At 42.3% G+C, this 18,919-nt stretch overlaps 1 protein-coding gene across 8 annotated transcripts in view; it reads left to right on the forward strand.

Moving 5' to 3' along the window:
* The window catches only part of Ebf1 (EBF transcription factor 1), a 392,233-nt gene extending 374,730 nt beyond the window's left edge, over nt 1–17,503 (forward strand). For 4 of the 8 annotated variants that reach the window (XM_031353775.1, XM_031353776.1, XM_031353779.1 and 1 more), the window contains 5 exons: nt 1,966–2,031; nt 2,862–3,039; nt 3,697–3,876; nt 7,335–7,529; nt 15,422–17,503. In XM_031353775.1, the coding sequence (XP_031209635.1) occupies nt 1,966–2,031; nt 2,862–3,039; nt 3,697–3,876; nt 7,335–7,529; nt 15,422–15,453 (651 nt within the window). In that variant the 3' untranslated portion in view covers nt 15,454–17,503. The remainder of the gene's footprint in view (nt 1–1,965; nt 2,032–2,861; nt 3,040–3,696; nt 3,877–7,334; nt 7,530–15,421) is intronic. The other 4 variants (XM_031353777.1, XM_031353778.1, XM_031353773.1 and 1 more) reach the window with 3 other exon arrangements.
* Nucleotides 17,504–18,919: the final 1,416 nt, after the last annotated feature.

Raw genomic sequence — 18,919 nt, forward strand, 5'->3', positions numbered from 1 at the left:
TGTTGGGGTGAGGGAGAGAAATCTATGTGCTTCATATTCAAATGGTTAAATGGTGATCAGTCTCTGGTCGGGTTGGTTGTATCACTAAAAACTACTTGGTCATCAAAAAATGCAATTTTCAGATTTGCAAAATCTTCTAAGATTTTGGCATTCCTTCGGAACTCCCTGATTTTGTGCAATTAATGGAAATAAGAAGGGTGGCTACAACTTCCAGTTACAGTGTTACAGAGCTGAAACTCATCACTTGAATCATGTACTGCATCATGAGTTTGACAAACAAGAGGTCTGTATTTAAAAAAAAAAAAATGTAAAGAGAGAGAACTGCTTTCCTAGTGGGGCCCAAACATCGGCATAAATATCCATTTGGACATATATGTGACCATAGACCCAGAGATGGTGAATCTTTTGATGAATGAATTAAGTTGATACTTGATGAATGATTAAGTTGTTTTAATCTTTTACTCAGAGCCAGATAAAGCCACAAGGTTCTGATGGAAGCAGCACTAGCTGAATTTGAGCTGGGGATAGGGTTTAGTGTACCCATGCCCTGGTCAATTATTAACCACTGTGGTCAGATACTCCTGCAAACAAAAAGTGGTGAATTATCATGCAGCTTGCATTAAAAAGTCAAGAAATGATTTTAGATACATTGGCTCAAGATCCATTGATTATATTCTGATTCTACCCCGTACATGAAAAAAAATTGTTTTAGAAAGAGGGCTGCATTTCTGGAAACTTAAGGCAAGCATCAATGTTTAACAAGAATTGGAAACTCCTCCTCTATCTCATTTTTGAATTTAGGACATTACATATGTGGTAAGTAGTTATTGCGCTATGACAACTGTTTTATCTTATATTGTGGAGAGTTGAAAAATGCTAATATATATCTAAAAGCTTGTCATTTAAAGAGTTGTTCGAGGATTTTTGAAGAGGCTACAGTGACAGCGAAATGAATGTAATTATAGCCCTATTTTCTGATCAGTGTCTGGAGTGTATGAAATTCAAACAGCACTGCCTTCCCATTCGGGTTCCAAGGCATCCGATTTTAAAGTTATACATCCATTTGCACCTTTATCAACACTGGACTACAGTAAACAGATCTGATAAGTCACCTCTCTGCCTTTCATTCTTGGATGTGGTTCTTTGCTGACTTCCCCTTTTAAGAATGACTTGTACATGTCCAAATGTGTGTTTTTGTAGTGACCCATGCAAGCCAATGCAGAAGGCTAACTTACTAAAAAGAGGGAGTTATTTTTTCTTTGACCTTAATGAATAGTAAAGCATTAGCCTAGAAGGAGAATGGATGAGCAAGAGAAAAGAAACAGAAACACTACAGAAATAGCAAAGAATTGTAGTACAATAAATAAAGGCTATGAGTCATGAATGCTGGCACAGTGGGGGCTTCTAGAGACAACAGAATTCTTATGCAAGAGTCTTTGACCAACATTATATTCCTTCAATATGTGAGCTTCCTATGTCTTTGTCATACAAGAGAGACAAACAAAAGAAGCTTAAGGCTACATGTTTCTTTAGTGGCTGGAGATTCATTGATTGGAAATTCCTCAAAAATGACCCATCTGATAAGGTCATGGTTTCTGGAATAAGCAATTAAGTACAAAATAAACACATTTTAGAGATTCATACCATGTGCTGAATGGTATTGATTATAGTAATCTAGTAAATGACCATGCAATTGTATTCAGCAATAAACATATGAGTGCTTTATCATGCCTATGGCCGATGATTGAGTGATATGTTTTATCTTGCAGTACCAATGATTTTCAGCTCTTGACTCAATTATGTTGATGCACTGGTGACTTAACACCATTTTAGGGGTCCCTAAGCTACTGTTTTTACAACTGTCCCTTGGCAAAGGATGGCCAGAAGGATGGAGATATTGTCATGTGAAAGATAAGGACACTTGCTATCCTTCAGAAGCTTACAATCTATTTTTTTTCTTGACAGGAAGTAATCCTTAAAAGGGCTGCGGATCTGGTTGAAGCCCTGTATGGGATGCCCCACAACAACCAGGTGAGTGTTCCAGGTCTCAAACTTAATGAAATGCTTGCCCATTCAATAATAAAAAAAATATCAGAGTCCTTATTCTATGATAAAGCATTCTTAAAAAAAAAAAAGACTATGAAAGCAATATTCATGTGTGAAGAATGTAAGGATCTGACATGTGACATGTCACAGACCTGTACAGACTTTCTTGTTTTTGTAAAACTTCCATTTCCTTTTCTATTGAATCATTTGCCTTTCTGGAAAAGTGCTCTGTTTAAAAATGAATCTTGACTGAGAAGGAAAGATTTAATTTCTTCCCCTAAATATACGAGACCCCAGTAGTGTACCATTCTTGCTTCATGAGCAATGGCATGCAAGGAATGGAAGATGCTTGGGAAACTGAGTCTAGCCAATCTCATTCCTTCCCCACCCCTCCAGAGTTCACTACTCACAAAGCAGTTATACTAATCCTCAGATGCTGGTTTCCCTGCGTGGCACCAGGGGACATGAATTGACCACTCTAAGTTCCTATGTAGGCAGGAGAAGGGAAGTCTCACAATACTGTCGTATACTGACAGCAATAGGCTTCAGTGTCAAGCAAATGGCATTCTGGGTCCAGCTCTGCCTTTAAAGAAGTGAATGTTATGAGTTAGTACTTTGCCTTTCATAACCTCAGTTTCCCCAACTACGATGTGGTCAGGAAGCTTGACCTCATAGATGTGGCAGCTGGGATATTGAAAGGAATACAGTTGACCACTTAAGGCTCTGAGCAAAGAATATGCCAGAGAAGAGGTACACAAAGGTTATTGGGAGCATGATTTAGGGTAGCTAACAAAGATGCGCCTTTGACTTTTCAGGAGATTATCCTGAAGAGAGCTGCCGACATTGCAGAGGCTCTATACAGTGTCCCTCGAAACCACAACCAGCTCCCAGCCCTTGCTAACACTTCGGTCCATGCAGGGATGATGGGTGTGAACTCCTTCAGTGGACAACTAGCTGTGAATGTCTCTGAGGCATCACAAGCCACCAATCAAGGTCAGAATCCCTACTATTTCCCTATCTTCCATTTCCCCTGCCCCTTGACAAAGGCAAGCTCCTGTCCCTCCCACCATTAAAAAAGAAGAAAAAGAAAAAGAAAAGAAAAAAAAATCAACTATTTTCTTCTAAAAGAGGAAATTCTTCACTTGTGTATGTCAAATATTATTATAGAAGTTTGTTTCTAGTTTCACATCTGGAGACCTAGTAGGGGGCTAGAAAGAATGCATGCATGCATTCAGCCATCTCTCCATCCAACTTTTAACCATAAATCATGAGTGACAGATCACAAAGAGGGATGGAATTAAAGTTCTCATAGGCCACAACACATCATTCTTGCCCAGGGAAGAGGGACCTGTTAACTCGGGGGAACATCTCTTAGATTGGGATTTATTCCTGCTCCCAAATGATAATTTATAGGCCCTGCATTGCCACTTCTCACAGGCCTGCTAAGTATTTATGATCTCCTAAGAAATGTGTCTTTGCTAGCTTCCCATTTTAATCACAGAGATAGCACGACCAGCCCATGCACATGAATCATCAGGTCTTTTCCCTCTCGGTCGCAGTGATGGAGATGTTCCTCCCGTATACCCCAGGTCTCCCAGGACTGCACCATCTGAATGCTACCCTCACCCCGGTTTGTCCCTCACTTTTCAGGTTTCACCCGCAATTCAAGCAGCGTGTCACCACATGGCTATGTGCCGAGCACCACCCCACAGCAGACCAACTATAACTCAGTCACCACAAGCATGAACGGCTATGGCTCTGCCGCCATGTCCAATTTGGGCGGCTCCCCAACCTTTCTCAATGGCTCAGCTGCCAACTCACCCTATGCCAGTAAGTAGATATATGTCTCAAGACTTGTATGTGTCCTTTGCAGAGCTTAGTATCATGCAGAGCGGCCAGCTGGGCATGGGTGGTCTGAGCCTCGAAGCCCCCTCCAAGCCAGCTACCCTCAATACTTGAGTACCATCCGCTCTAGCAGAGATCTCTGCAGTCTCACCTTGGCACAAAACTAATGGCCATTGCAAGAATGCGTGCTTGTGGTCAGATGGCAAGGGGGTTACCACCCACTTCTAGTAGTGACTCACTGAAGGCCCCTGAGTAAGTTCATATCCATTCCATGTCTCCTCATTCCCATCCTTAAGAGGAGAAGTATCTGAACCACACCTTCACCTGCATTGGGGGAGCAGGGGGAAGATGGTGTTTGCCAGAATCTGGTCCTCGGGCTTGGTACAGGAGAGAGGTATTTGGAAATCTAAGTCACTATCCTGATGCTGCAACAATAGACTCCCCTCCTTAAATAATAGAACTTGTTTGCTGATGTTTCTGGGTTTTTTATGCATAATATACTAATAAAAAGATAAAAACAGATCCAAATGTATGTTTTTCACAAAAATCTGGCAAGATAAAACATCCTTACATACACACACACACACACACACACACACACACACACACACACAGAGTGTGTATAAATGTGAATATTCCTGGGTACCCTATTCCTACCTTAAGGAAGTTTAGCTTAAAGGATTTGTTTGGGTACAATACTTCAATTGTATCTAAAGAATGAAGCAAATTGGCATCTTTATATATAAATACATGCATCTAAGGAGACTCAGCAAACTGGCATTTCCCTCTATAAAATGTCACAGGCTCTTTCTCCACAACCTTATTGCTCTCCCTCTGAGGACCTTTCCATAGATGGCCAAGTTCATCTGGAACACTGTGGAGAGTTCTTCAGATGTAGACAAATGTGGTTAGATGCGGAGACATTTATGGAGAAACAAGAGTGTGTTGTCTAATGAAAGAATATTCATGAATCTTAGCTCAAAGTGTAGAAAGCAATGCTGGCTCTTTACTGAGTGTAGTTTGTGGCTAACAACTCGAAGGTGAGCAGATCATCCTGGCCCTGAGTTGTAGCTGAGGGAATTTTCTGCTCAGGATGTACTCTATTTTTATTTCTACTGTATTCGTTATTTGTAGAACATTTAAAATTTTCTAGATAGTCTGCATGTACCAAATCAGTTTACCAGCCAACACTGGGGTCGGTTTCACATTACGTTTTGATTTATTGAAGATCTATCCCTCAGCGTTCTCCCAGCTACTCAATCAGAAAATGTTTCAATCATGACCTGAAAATTAAAAGGTGGCATTCTTAATTAAATCAATAAGCTAATTGCTATATGGTAGTGATTCAATTTAGGGGCTGGGGTTGTTCACCTTCCCAAGCCTGTGAGGACACCCAATGACTTCTGCCTGAGATCACATCTGTCAGTCTGAGAAACTTTGAACATTTAATTTCCATTAATTGATTTCCTCAGTGCTCACAAATACAGTATTAAATTCCCAAATAGGCCCTCAGATGGGATGGTTTTATCTGCATAAATGAAAATAAAACAATAAACACAGAGCCCAGCTGATTTGAATATTTGCCTCTGTAATATTTAATTATTCATAAACCACTCATGTTGAAAAATTCCAACAAAATAAAAAAATAAAATAAGACATTCTATAGCTGAACACATTTTGTGGCGTGGCTGCTGGTAACTAATAATGTCATAACAAATGGCAGTGCTCCACTATATTTTACCCCTTTCTTGTTAACTGCCCCCCCAAACTCCCCACCTCTAAATACACATAATGATCGCATTTGCCAACGAGATTAATTGCCTTCCTTGGTGAGCCAGCAGGATTTCAAGTCTAAGAATATTTAAAAATCAAACCTCCAGTGCAGGAATTTTGCAATTTAAATGGGTGTTATTATTGAGCACATTCCCGCATTTACAAATCCTAAGAGATGGATAAAAATGCTGGTCTCATTAAAAGAAAAAAGTACGGTCTAGCAAATGCTGGGGAGAACTCTGAGGTGTGGCTGAGGCCTCTCCATTCTCCTCTAGTAAGCACTGTGCCCATTGGACCCATGCTAACTTGGCCTGATGATAAAGAGTCATCTCCCCCTAATGGTTATCCCTGCCTATGACTGACTTGGTCCCCAGATCACCAACTTTCCAAAGCTAAGAGGCCAAGCACCAGCCAGGCCCAGACTACTCTTCAGACCTGGTAACATTTTTCCTCTGTGGATGATTCCTTTGCAGGGGACACAGTGAAAAAATATACTATGTATACGTAGTATTCACTGTGGCTATTTTCTCAATGATGTCTTCAGTTCCAATTTGTCATGTATTTAAAAAGATGTCTTAATCCCCTGGCCTTATGTCATTCTGTCAACTGACAAGATGAAAAGATGTGAAGAATCTTGTGCCTCACAAAGAAATATGAGATGTTTATTAAGTGACATAAATGATATAGTACCCAGGAATACCTACGACATAGAGGCAAAGGAACAGTGTACATGAAAACAATGGCCTCGACACTGTCTGCTGAAGTAACCAGGATGGCCAAAGTTTTCTCAGCATGGATTATCTGAGTCCCCACTACTGCCAGACGAATCAGAACTCCCTGCTCACCTCACAAACACTGGGAGAAGGCTCCATGGGAAGTGAGCATAGAGAATTTGGAACTTGGATTTATAGTTATGTTTTCCACCGATGCTGCATGTAGCGGTTTTTGAGCATCCTAGGCCCAGCCATATCCAGACCCTATAACCTCTTGGAGATAAAGGGGGGCTTATGCACACTACCACCTGCCTCAGTCTAAAGTCATGGTGCTTCCATTTCCCCTTTTTCTTTACAAGTCCCATCCCTTCATTGGTGATTGAATCCACTCAAACTAGCCTCTCCCCATCTCCTCCATCCCCACGTGCTATGTTAACGCCTTATTTAAGCCAGAGCTGGAAGACTTTCCCTGACAGCTCTTTATAAAGTCCTCCCCTCTCCGATGTTACTTCTGCCTCTCCAGAGATGGCTGCCTTTACCCTGACCCTCCTGTGCTGTGCTATCCTTGATAAGAAAGGATTAGGCTTTTGCCTTCTTGTCTGAAAAAAATAAAATCAAAGGATGGAGGCTCTGTATTTCTTTCCACACCATGCTCCACGTGTTGGGCTCTATTAGACTGAGTGAAAGAGATCACAGCCGCACCCCTGGAAATCCCCCGTGACACCGGCGACTAGCATATTACTGGGCATGCAATAAGCCCACAATAAAATCATGAAGGTTACTAACTTGAAGGTAGCACATGATAAGTACCAAGTGATGAAATTAGGGGTGGTGAGATCCTGAGAGTTTAGGGGAGGGTCTTGCCCGAGAATAGTCGACAACAGAGTAGCCAGGTCAGATCTCTTGCAAACCTCCTTGTCTCTGGATGTGACTCTCTTCTGTCATTGTAACCCTCAGTTGTGCCATCCAGCCCCACCATGGCCTCATCTACGAGCCTCCCCTCCAACTGCAGCAGCTCCTCCGGCATCTTCTCCTTCTCACCAGCCAACATGGTCTCTGCCGTGAAGCAGAAGAGTGCTTTTGCACCAGTTGTCAGACCCCAGACCTCCCCACCTCCCACCTGCACCAGCACCAATGGGAACAGCCTGCAAGGTAAGTCTCCGAGGTCTGAAGCAGGCGTCTCACTGTTGCTGTGAGTGGGGGGGTGGGGGTGGAGATGGGTGTTAGCCCCTGGGCCTACAGGCTTCTCTCTGCCCTAGCTCCTCTTTGCCTTTATGTTCATTGTCCCCTGTCTCAGCCACTACTCGCCCTGTCCGTGCCTCCTCTGCATCTGTAGCATCTTCCTTCCTGCATCAGGAACTCTGCCCCAGCTCCCAGCTCAGGACTTGCTGGAGAGCACTATAGCCATTTACTAATGCCACCATTTCTCTTTTGTTCCTTCTCATTCTTTGTTGTTGCCTTTATCCGACCGGTGTTTTTAGATACTATCCTGTTCTTCATGGCAGAGTCTCTCCTGGGACAGGCCTTCCCCTGAAGTAGGTCACTCAGCCTTCTCTTCTTGTAGCTTGTGTCAGGATGAGACTGTGTAAAGATGTGGCAGAGAGGGGACAGCTGCAGTCCATTCAGAGCCCAAGGTTAAGGGACCAGTATAACAAACATCAGACCCCTTGAAAACCACTGGGATATTCTGGTTCATATTAAAGCCATAGAGTCTTCTTTCCACCATGAAGTGTGGGAAGTGTCAGGACCATTAGGTTTTCATTGAGGGAAGAAAAGAAAAATCCAACTTTAAAAACGTGCCGATTTTTTTCTCACATTCTTTTCATATGCTTGGCTCCATGAATGGTATCAGACTCTGGGACCTCATGTGTCCCTCACAGCAGGATGATGACACAGATGCTCACAGTCCCTACCTTACAGATGAGAAAACTCAAGGTGGAGAGAGGTTGTAATATTGCTTAACTCCTCCCATCTGGTGTGCGACAGTCATTGGCATCAAGATCGGGCCAAAAATTCATCTCTTTGTAGAACCTAACACTTTCCAAGAATGTATCCCAGATTCCCAAGACAGGTTGCAGGGAAATAAGATCAATAAAATAATCAACCACCATCTATTGAGCACTAAACAGTATGCCAGGTGCTTCACGAAGCACAGAGCAGCTTTATTTATTTAATCCCTACCATGTCCTGATAACGTATGGGGGCCATTAGATCGGTACAGTACCTGGTGACCGAGCTTAGGGAGGGTAAATACAGGCCACAGACATCGGGCAGACAGTGGAGGTAGAGGTGAACGAAAACCACAGGATTCTGCCTTAGTAATCCCTGCCCTGCACCACTCATCACAGAGCCTGGCTTCCATGGCTAGCCCATCACTTGCAGAGGGCAACTGTGGAGACCATAGAATAGTCAGAAGGGCAAAGACACACCTGGGATTTACCAGCTTTATTTCTCATATGGAAGTGTATGCCCTGTTTAACAGATAGACACATATTACGTCCTGGGTACTTTCTGCTGAAGTAAGCACATACCAGTTCTCCCAAGACCTTCAGAGCTCAGTTCTACCCTCAATGTATAGAGGGCACAGTTAAGCTTAGGTCACTTAAAGGGCATAGTGAAGACACATTGGAGTCAAGACTGGACCTAAATGGTACAACCCCAAATACTGAGCAACCACATCTTTGTGCCTCTCCACCTCTGGCAGAATTTTTAAAGAACACTCCTCAGAACCTGTAGATAGATTACTTGGCACAGCAAAGTCAGTGCCTAGAATAACTTGCCATCAATAAGACATACCATTACAAGTCTAAAAGAAAAGTGGGAAGTACTTTACTCTGGAACGACATCAGGCCAGGTAGACAGTCTAGGAAATACACTGTACCCTCTCATTCATGCCAACTTTATTCTCTATCAGCTAAAAATAAATGCCCCCCAATTATCCCCCCAGCTAGAACAAGTAAACCCTCATACAGAGTGAAGTAATGATGAGACATGTGGAGAGGGTTAGGTTATAATTCTTAAGCTGACAATATCAACTTTGGTTAGTTTCTTAGTTGGGGTTACTATTGATCTAATGAGACACCATGACCTAAGCAGCTTGGGGAAGAAAGGATTTAGTCAGCTTATACTTCCACACAACTAAGAAGTTATCATCACACACACACACACACACACACACACACACACACACACACACACACACATATACACAAAAGTCAGGAAGTCAGGAACTTGAACAGCAGGAACCTGGAGGCAGGAGCTGATTCAGAGGCCATAGAAGAATCTTGCTAATGAACTTGCTCACCATGGCTTGCTCAGAATCCAGGACCACCAGCCAACACATTTATAGTTGATATCAGGAACAAGATGTAAGGGAGGACAGAGGTAACCAGTAGAGAGGTGTTGAACTTAGAAGGCATGGGGTATGACCCAGGCATACTGCAACACATAGCCCTGCCTTTACCATCTAGGGGGACGCATCCCCGATGGGACACTATTGCTGAACTCTCCTATAACCCCATGCTCTTTGGTTCTCCCAGTGCTGTCATGTGCTAAATACCTACACTTTGAAGATGTGACACCATTGGAAAAGTGACTGGAGAAAGGAAAGTTAAATTAACCAAGACCACTTTCCTTAAGCTACTTCTCTGGTCTCTTCCTCCCTCCAGCCTGCATTCACAAAGGGCCACCCTGGAACCTGCACTCTCACCCTCTCTATGTTCTCTCCAGCAGGGCAGGCAGACCTAGTCATAGGGATGCCATCTACACTGGTATTGTTCAGAAATTTAGAGTGTCCACTGGGAAGTATAATCTTCTGACAGTGGACTTTCAGACATGCTTCATCTCATCTTTCAGTTTTGGCCGTTCTCTTTTCCCATGGAAGAGACTCCGATGGGCTCTGGAGATGGGTCAAGGATCTCAGCATCGCTCTGTGCTTCCTCTGCCTGTCCATCCAATAGTAGGACACTTCACTTTGACTTACCCAGTTCAGAACTTCAATCATTCATTTCAGACAAGACAAGTGCCTAGAGAAGAGTTGTACAAGCAAATTGACCATGTAAACAAGACTAGATGTCACACACTTTTGGACCATTTATATTTTTTAAGAACCTATTTACCTCCCGACTATGACTGTTAGTTGAACGTCCTCAATTTTGTTAAAGCCTGCTCCTTCACCACACCTCTGTCAGCAGGAGATCTGCACCATGACTGGGTGTGGTGGTGAGAATGGAGAGCCCAGCTGTGTAGGAAGGAAGGCTTGCTCCCAGCCTGGCTTATGCCCTGACACAAAGCTCCCTTGTGCTCTTTTAAGTGGCTGCTCATTTCATCCACTGTAGAGCTGAGGACATGGAGACAGGGAGCTGAGATGGCTTTTCCAGTCACTTAATTAGCAGACAGATGAACCCCAAGCATCCCCTCAACTCTGTTCAACCGTCAGGCTGCTTTGCCATATTAGGTTTGAGCCACCAGGTTGTGTCCATGTAGAGGAACATGGCCTAACAAGTTTGAAAAGCAACTTCTCTATATTTGGAAAGACATAACACCCAGGTTAGTGAGACAGATCTACCCAAGAGAGGCTGGCTCCCAGCCATGGACTGCAGAGGCAAGTAGCATGAAGCAGAATCGGGTCATTTCATAGGCTAGCTGCCTTTCAACTGTTTCTCCCATGAAAAGTAACTAGGTATTCCAGCCCAGGAAGAGCATTGTTTTAAGCTGAGAAGTGCCTGTGCCAAGAGTGTTTCTATAAGCAATGCGTTACTTTATGTGTTACCTGGGAAACTTATCATTTCTTTATAAGGAAAGTAAATTCTCTCTAGTAGCAATTTTGAAACACCTGGTTGGCTGCTGTCAGTTGGACTCCTGTGCTATTAGAAGTTACCTGTCCTCCTAGTCACCTGTCCACTGTACCCATTGGCTATCTTTTTGCCATTCCTCTCTGCCCCACTTCCCAGCTATGGCAACAGCATCCTAGTCTCTTCTTCTGGGAGATCAGCTTTGTAGCCTGTACGTATAAGTGAGGATGGTGGTACCTGATTTTCTGAGTCCAACTCATTCTGCTTAATATAAGGCCCTTCCTCACATTGCTGATCTGTGATTAGCAAATGTGCAGATGCTGAGTCCATGGATGTACAGAGCCAACTGTCCATCTTGCTTGCTAAAGGCATTTGCCTGCAGAGCTCTTCCCAAGTACTAAGCCCAATTAATGCCATGTGTAAAAACTCTGGAAACTGCAGCTGCCCTCTGGACTGACTGACAAACATGCAGAGAAGGCTCCACCCATTCTTATCTCCATGAAGTCACAGATAACTCTTAAGCATAGACTCCTGGGGAAGACTGACTTTGAAGCCCAAAGGCTTGAGTCACCAGCTTTATTCAGCTTTTGCCCATGGAAAGAAATGTCTTTTTCCTTCTAAAACAGTTGTCCCTGAGAGCCTAGGTCCTACATGAGGACTTCAGAGTTGGGACAGAACCATCACATGCCACCAAAATGTCCACTAACTAAGATAAGAAGATCAGGGAGGTTTTGTGAAGTAGTAATCGTAGTAGCCCCACCCCTTATACTTTGTTGACACTAAGGTTGTTCTTGACTCCAAATATTACATGCTTTAGTAGCAACTCTTACAGAACGGTTTCCCCCCATCTCCCTCTCCCTCCCCCCTCCTCTCTCCCTTTCTTTCCCCCTCTCCCTTCCTCTCCCTCCCCTCCGCTCTTCTCTCCACATCCAGTCTGCAGAAGGTCTTGCTTCATTCCACACCTGATGAGCCCCTGATTCTTATACCTGAGGTAGTTTGGGGAAAGATTACATCCTTAGTCTCTCCCAACTCTGTGGAGCTTTCAACCAATGTCTTAGTTCTTACCAAGATAGGGAACCTTTAAGATGCATTAAATTGCCTTCCAGCATGTGGTTTTTTGGGGTTCCCCTTAGAAAACATGATCACCCAATCACCCAGCACTGGGGACCATGGCAGAGCAACTGTGGTCTTGTGATGATGTCTTGGCACACAGCCTGGGGAATGTGGAGTCTCATGGGAATCAGCCCCAGCTCTGCGTAGGCAAGTGAGTACTCCAGCAGTACTTTGGGGACATTCCAAGCCTCCAATGCCCATCCCTTTCACCCACATAATTAATTTTCAGATTGCAGCATAGATAGAAAAACAGTTTCTAGACCCAGGATTGTCATGTAGTCACGCAGTGAGGTTTCTCTTGAGGTGCCTAGACTCAGGCCACAAACGGCTAGCATTTTGTTGTGTAAGAAACGTGTAGGGTGCAGTAACCCTTTACGTGAACTTGTGAAGAAGTAACTGCACGGTTTGCTTAAAGGGTGATAGGCTTGGATTCTGGGAGCTGGCCTAGAAGAGTTGGCAGGGTGGGTACCAGTCATGTTCATCCCATAGTGCCTCTTAAGTATATGTGATCTTAACACCAGCTATTTGCAAACATTTATAAGCTGGGAAATCATGTTTGAAAACTTCTACAACTCTAAATTCTTTGAAGGGCCTGTACTGTCCCAGCATGCCTTCTACCACATCCCCTCCATTCCTGTCCAGGGCACTGCTCACTCAAGTGCTGGCTGAGTCTCCCAAGGCTATGGGGTTTACAACTATCAAACCATGAGGTGTACTTGGAGGAGAACTTTTAATGAAAACCTATGAAGAAACTTAATCTAATCAAACTAAGAAATTATTCAAGTATAATCTAATCAACCTAAGAAATTATTCAAGTAACAAAACATTATTTTAATCTTTTTTTTTTTTAAATTCATGCTATCCTCATAGGATGTTTTCATAGGGCCCAGATGTTAAGTGTCCATCTAGGCTACAATGGACAGATCTAAGAATCCATGGGCTAAAATAGAAGGTTTGTCAGCTTTCTACTTCACTTTAGGTCATATTGACACTTCCTGAGCTGACCTAGGACAGGACAGAGACTGCCCTTCCATACCAGGAACATAGTATTTTTTTATTTTATTTTATTTGTTTATTTGTTTATTTATTTATTTATTTATTTAGTAGAAAGGAAGAGAGAGTAGTTTCATTGGCTACTGGTTTTACCTTCCTGCTCTCTAGGCTTTTCTTCCTGCTATCTATAATAAGGGTAGAGGATCCACCTGGCACATGCTTAAGGACCCAAAGTCACACTGAGCCAGCACACTGAGGGACCCCCTCCCCTCCCCACAGCTGCCAATCTTTGTACATGACGCTGCAGCGGCATCTGGAACTCTCAAGTTAAGGCCCAGGGTTTAAATACTAAGCCCCCCACCCTCCACCCCTGAGTGAAATCTAGAGCTCACTCAGCTCTTAAGGGGACTGCTTTTCCAACTGATCCCAAATCTTGGGTGGCGGGGGTGGGGGGCTTAAGTCAGGCTGCATTTGGCAAAAGACGACTTCCTGTTTCTAAGAAAGAAAGGCTTATGAGGGTTTAGGAAAGGGCTCCAGGAGCTTTTGGACTGCAAAGGGGCTCTTGCAAAACAACATTTGGATGATTTACGTGTAAATGAATCAGAAACATGTGGATTGAATTTCCTTGCAAATACAGATGGGTTTAAAAATTAACGGAAAAAGTGTTTGGCAAAATACTTTTGGGTTTTTCTTTTAATTGAATCTAAAATGTCAGGGGTTGGGGTAGGGGAACCACAGTACTGTGGGGGGGCACACGGCCTGGCCTACTTCTGTCCATCTGTGCGAATGGGGTCCCTTATTTTTAAGGTACATTTTTCACGCATGATGGCTTAGACAAAGGAAGGGAAAGAGGTCTGCTTTCCCCATGCATGCATTAATCACTAACAAGAATATTCACTGCAGTTTAGATTTGTCAATAAAAAGAAAGAAAAGGCCTTTTTTTTTTCTTTCTGTGTTATCATTGGTAGCCAAAGACAGCCATGTCTTTGGTTTTACACAGGCATCTCTCTTGTCTTGGTATATTTTCAAGTTACACACTGCCTTTCCTACAGCAAACCCCTATTTTTCACACTCTTTATGTTAAGAATGCCCTATTGGAATGGTGTCTGTTTGATGTAGGGGCAAACACAGACCAGAGAAGTTTAATCGTGCTTTCAGCTAGCTCCAAGAAGCAGAAATGGTAGGTTCACAGGCAGAGTTACCCTGCCTGGGGGTTAGACCCTGCCTGGGGGTTAGACCCAGGCTCTCTACTTCTATTTAAATTAGTTCACTAACTCCTGAGTGCCGCAGTTCACTTCACATTCTAGCCATGGAGGCTGAGGGTCAGGCAGACAATTAGCCATCTCAGAGAAATGCACCCGGAAGTGGGCAGGCATGAGATAGAATTTCCTAAACATGGCTATGCACCTCCTAACTCCAAACTCTAAAATAAAAATTGGGTTGACTTAAAACAGGTCTGCCCTTCATAGGCTATTTTTTTTCCCCTAGTGGTCATGCTCAGATCATTCCAGAAATCCTGAGCGTAGAAAAGGCATTCTACAGTTTCAGGCAGATCTGCTCTCTCCTCAGACCCCATGGTTCCTCCAGACTCTGCTTTGCCTGTGAACAATGCCTGCTGTGGCTGGCATATCCTTTTCCAGCTAGGGCTGAAGGGAAGGCCCTCAGATGGTTGCTCTGTTGCTTAATTTTCATGCTAATACAGAACATAAGGAGAGACTGTTTGCAGAAATTGTTGGCAGTTACAGCGGACCATTTCTTTATTTTATATTTTGTATGTGATGGGAGGGGTGGGGGAAGGCAGAATGACAAGCTGAGAATTCTCACTATCTTGCAAAGGCTGAAGCTGCAACTTTCCCAATGGTATCCAAACTATGCAACTTTCCAGCTATGTCTTAAAATTGAAGTCAGATTTGGAGGAATGTTTAGGATACCCTGTTAGAGACACATATACATGTATATAATTTTTAATAAGGTACATGTATATTTTATGACACAATTCATTCCCAGAAAGATGCAAGGGTGTCTGGTTAATATTCAATTACCATTGTCATGTGTGGGTTGGGTTTTTCTTTAATTATTGTGTCTTCCCTCCCTTGTGAAATGTTTGGATGCAAAACCGTTGACTTCTGTCTTTTCTCTCCGTAGCGATATCTGGCATGATTGTCCCTCCCATGTGAAAGAATTGCCTTGAAGAATTTTATTAATGAAGAGGTTGGATTCTGCTACGAAAGTAATCTGACATGAGTCCCAGAGTGGAACTTTTAACTCAGGCCTTTTTAAGAGGAATCACACAATAACTGCAGATTTTTAAACAAAATCACCGACCTTGCAAATACTGAAATTGGAAAGGGGATCTGCCAGAGCAGGGTGTTGGTTAAAGTTGTACCCCCCAAGTATCTGGGGGATATATTTATTCTGTATTGATAAAAAGCAAACCCATGTTTTCTTTTTCTTTATTTTTTTTCTTAAGCTTAACTCTGCAACCATTTGTCTTTTATAAACCATTAAGCTACACACAAGGGCCACTATACATAAGACTCCATGTTTTAATTTATGATGTTTTTAAAGCTATGTAAGGGGAGAATGAAGTGGTGATATTTACAAAAAAGCTAAAAAGAAAAAAAAAGAAAAAGAGGGAAAAATAAATTAAAAAAAAAAAAAGAGCTTGTATGGAACAGAATAGGAATGCCCGTTAGAGTTTTTAGACAACTAAGGGTCGGCTTCAGCGCCTTAAAGCATATCAACGGTAGTTAGCTCAGACAGTGCATTTTCAATATCTAACTTAACATGCCATCCCTTAGCAGTGCAAGCTTCTTTCTCTCTTTTGTATGGTTGTCTTAAGTAACTGTGTAAATAAATGTAGCCTGGAAAGTTACCAAGCGACATTACATGATCACATTTTCCCTTGTACTCAGAAAATCCAGTGCCTCTAGACAGATTGTTTTAAAACAAACAAAAACAAAACAACAAAACAAAACAAAAACCCTGCATCTTTAAACCCGATCTTATTCTTTTACTTAACTTCAACCTCTCCCGAAGCCAGCCGCCTCTGAGAGTGGAGCAGCACACGTTCCGAGCGAGAATCTCCTTCAAGATTTCACGGGACAGAGTCCAGGCACAGAATTCCACATATGCCCTCCGGTTTACCAAGCCAAAATCTCGCTCGTACTCCACCGTTAAGTGATCCAAGCTTACTCATGCTGGAATCCTAAATATTAACTCTATATCCGGGCTCAAAAACCCAAAGCAAACCGACAAAGGCAAGTAGGTATGCTGTTCGGGCTCCCAAATCACACGGGTCTGTACCCGCAACACCCCGCATGGTTGGAAAGTTATAAATTCAGTCAACAGGTAAAGTGCTTTGGAGTTCAGTGTGAAAGGAAACTGGGAGAGAGGAAGGGTGAGGCTTCAAACTCAGCTTTCTATGGGAAATTTTGCTTTCAAATGGGAAGTGTTCTTAAAGAATCCATAGCAAAGACAGCCAGCGAGGCTCTGAGGGGGCGTGTTCCCGCTGACCTTTGCCCTTCTGTTTCTGTATGTAGTTATAAATACTGTAGATTTCTTTTGTGATTTTTTTTGCCAAAGTTGTTGTTTTATTTATACATTTTAATGTCTTAAGATTTTCGATCTCACACACGCGAAGAATTTTACTGCATATTTTGCAAAGAAATAAAAAGCGCACTACCTTTAGCTTGCAAATACTTGCAAAGTTAATTCAAAGGCTTTCTGTTTGTTTGTTTTAATGGAGATTTTGTAAAATATCCATATAAATAATGTATTTATCTTTGGAATTTGTACATTGCTTTTCTCTCCTTCCTCCCATCCCCCACCCCCAGTTTATTTTTTGTGTGTGTTTGCTTTGTGAACAGTGCGCAAGTATAGTTTGGTCGCCTATGGTTGTATTAGCTGTTTCAATGTGATTTTTAAACAATTCATTTATAGGTATTTTTAGTATTGTTTTAAACCATGCTTCATTTTTTAATTTCCACCCAAAAGCCATTGTCTATTTTTGTATTATTTGTAAGTTAAGAAGTTTTTTCCAATATATGGCAAAAAAATAGTAGCATATTATTCTTGTAGTATTTAGTTCTGTAGATTTAAAAATAATGTATCCTTTGCTTTGGAAGCATACAAAAACGCTGTTTTACTCTATTAATATGCATGGAATCTCTCCCTTTGGAGTGACGCATTTTGTGCATTAAATTTGGGGGAGAAACTTCATAGAGATCAATGAACATACTTTCTTTCTTAAGTCTGCTTGTATATTCTCTGTCTTTCACATAAAATATAAACCAGCAGATTGGATGCCTTAACAATGCAAATCATATCCATTTCACCTGTACATTGTACTGTGCACCCCCCAACTGTCAGCCATCACTAACATTCTAAGAAAAAAAAAAAGAAAAAGAAGAAAAAAAAGAAATCGAAAAGCACAAAAGAACTGTTTTGTTACTTTAAGACAATGTTACTTTTTCTAGTAGAGCAAGTGAACATTAACAATGCTGCGACTGTGCATGCCCCGTATGGATTTCAATGGTTTTCACTAGACTGTCAGAGTGCGGATTTTTATGGGTTGGGGAGGGCAGGGGAGGGAAGTTGGGGAGGGGCTGGTAGGGGAGGGGAGGGAGGAAAGCTGATTTTTCATGGTGAGAAATAATAATAATGACAACTGATGATAATAATAATAATAATAAAAAGAAACTGGAAAAATATAAGCAAGGTTTAGCATTGCTTCTCCGTACTCAGAAAGATCGTCTGAATTCGTGTGGTAAGCGCTGGCCTGAAGATGTCTAAGGTCTAAAGCCATATTTTGTCTGGTGAGCCAGACAACTGTCTGCAAAGGAAGGAGCAGTGAGCTGGTGAGATGTCCGGCTCAGACCCTGACAAAAGACGCCACCAATCTGTTAGCCATGTGCCGTGGTGAGAACTTTACTGGAAAGCCCAAAGAGCCTTTAAAAAGAAAATGTGTATCAATTGTGTTCTGTTGCTTCTGTTTGATTAGCTGATGGAGAAGTAGTCTGGTTTTAGGAACCACTTTCTTCTACACAAAATCTTATTTTCAAGTCCCTTTAAGGTCTAGCCCCCTAAGTACAGAATATGGCTTTTTAAAAGAAGACGGAGTAGAGAATTCAATTCAGATTTCAGTTTTGGGGGAAGAACCCTGCCTCTGGATGACTGGATATGCATACGCCATGCTCGGCCTCACAATGTAGGATGCAGCTCTATGAACTCATCTCTTAATCTACAAATCTTTCACCTTCTTATTAAACGTTTTCAATAGACACACACTGTACAGTCCAATTGTTAGAGTACTTAACTACTGTAGATTGTTATATTTCATTCTTTTTTCTTTCTTTTTTCTTTTTCTTTTTTCTTTTTTTTTGCAAAAATTCAAGCTGTAAAAACTTTTCAACTTTCACGCTATTTAATTAAAGTTACTTCCTGTCTGTGATGGCAGTTCCTAGTGGTGTATTCATTTCTCTATGGCAGAAGAGAAGAGCAACACTCAATGGACTGCAAAAGGCCTGGGTTTGCTATTATTCAGGCCAGTATTAACACCCAGAGAAAATTAGCCTAGGCCTGGGGCACCCACTTCCTTTCTTTGTAGGTCCCTCAGGGATCTGCTAATTTGGAATGCAAATT

Source organism: Mastomys coucha, unplaced genomic scaffold (genome assembly GCF_008632895.1).
Source record: "Mastomys coucha isolate ucsf_1 unplaced genomic scaffold, UCSF_Mcou_1 pScaffold5, whole genome shotgun sequence".
Taxonomy (NCBI): domain Eukaryota; kingdom Metazoa; phylum Chordata; class Mammalia; order Rodentia; family Muridae; genus Mastomys; species Mastomys coucha.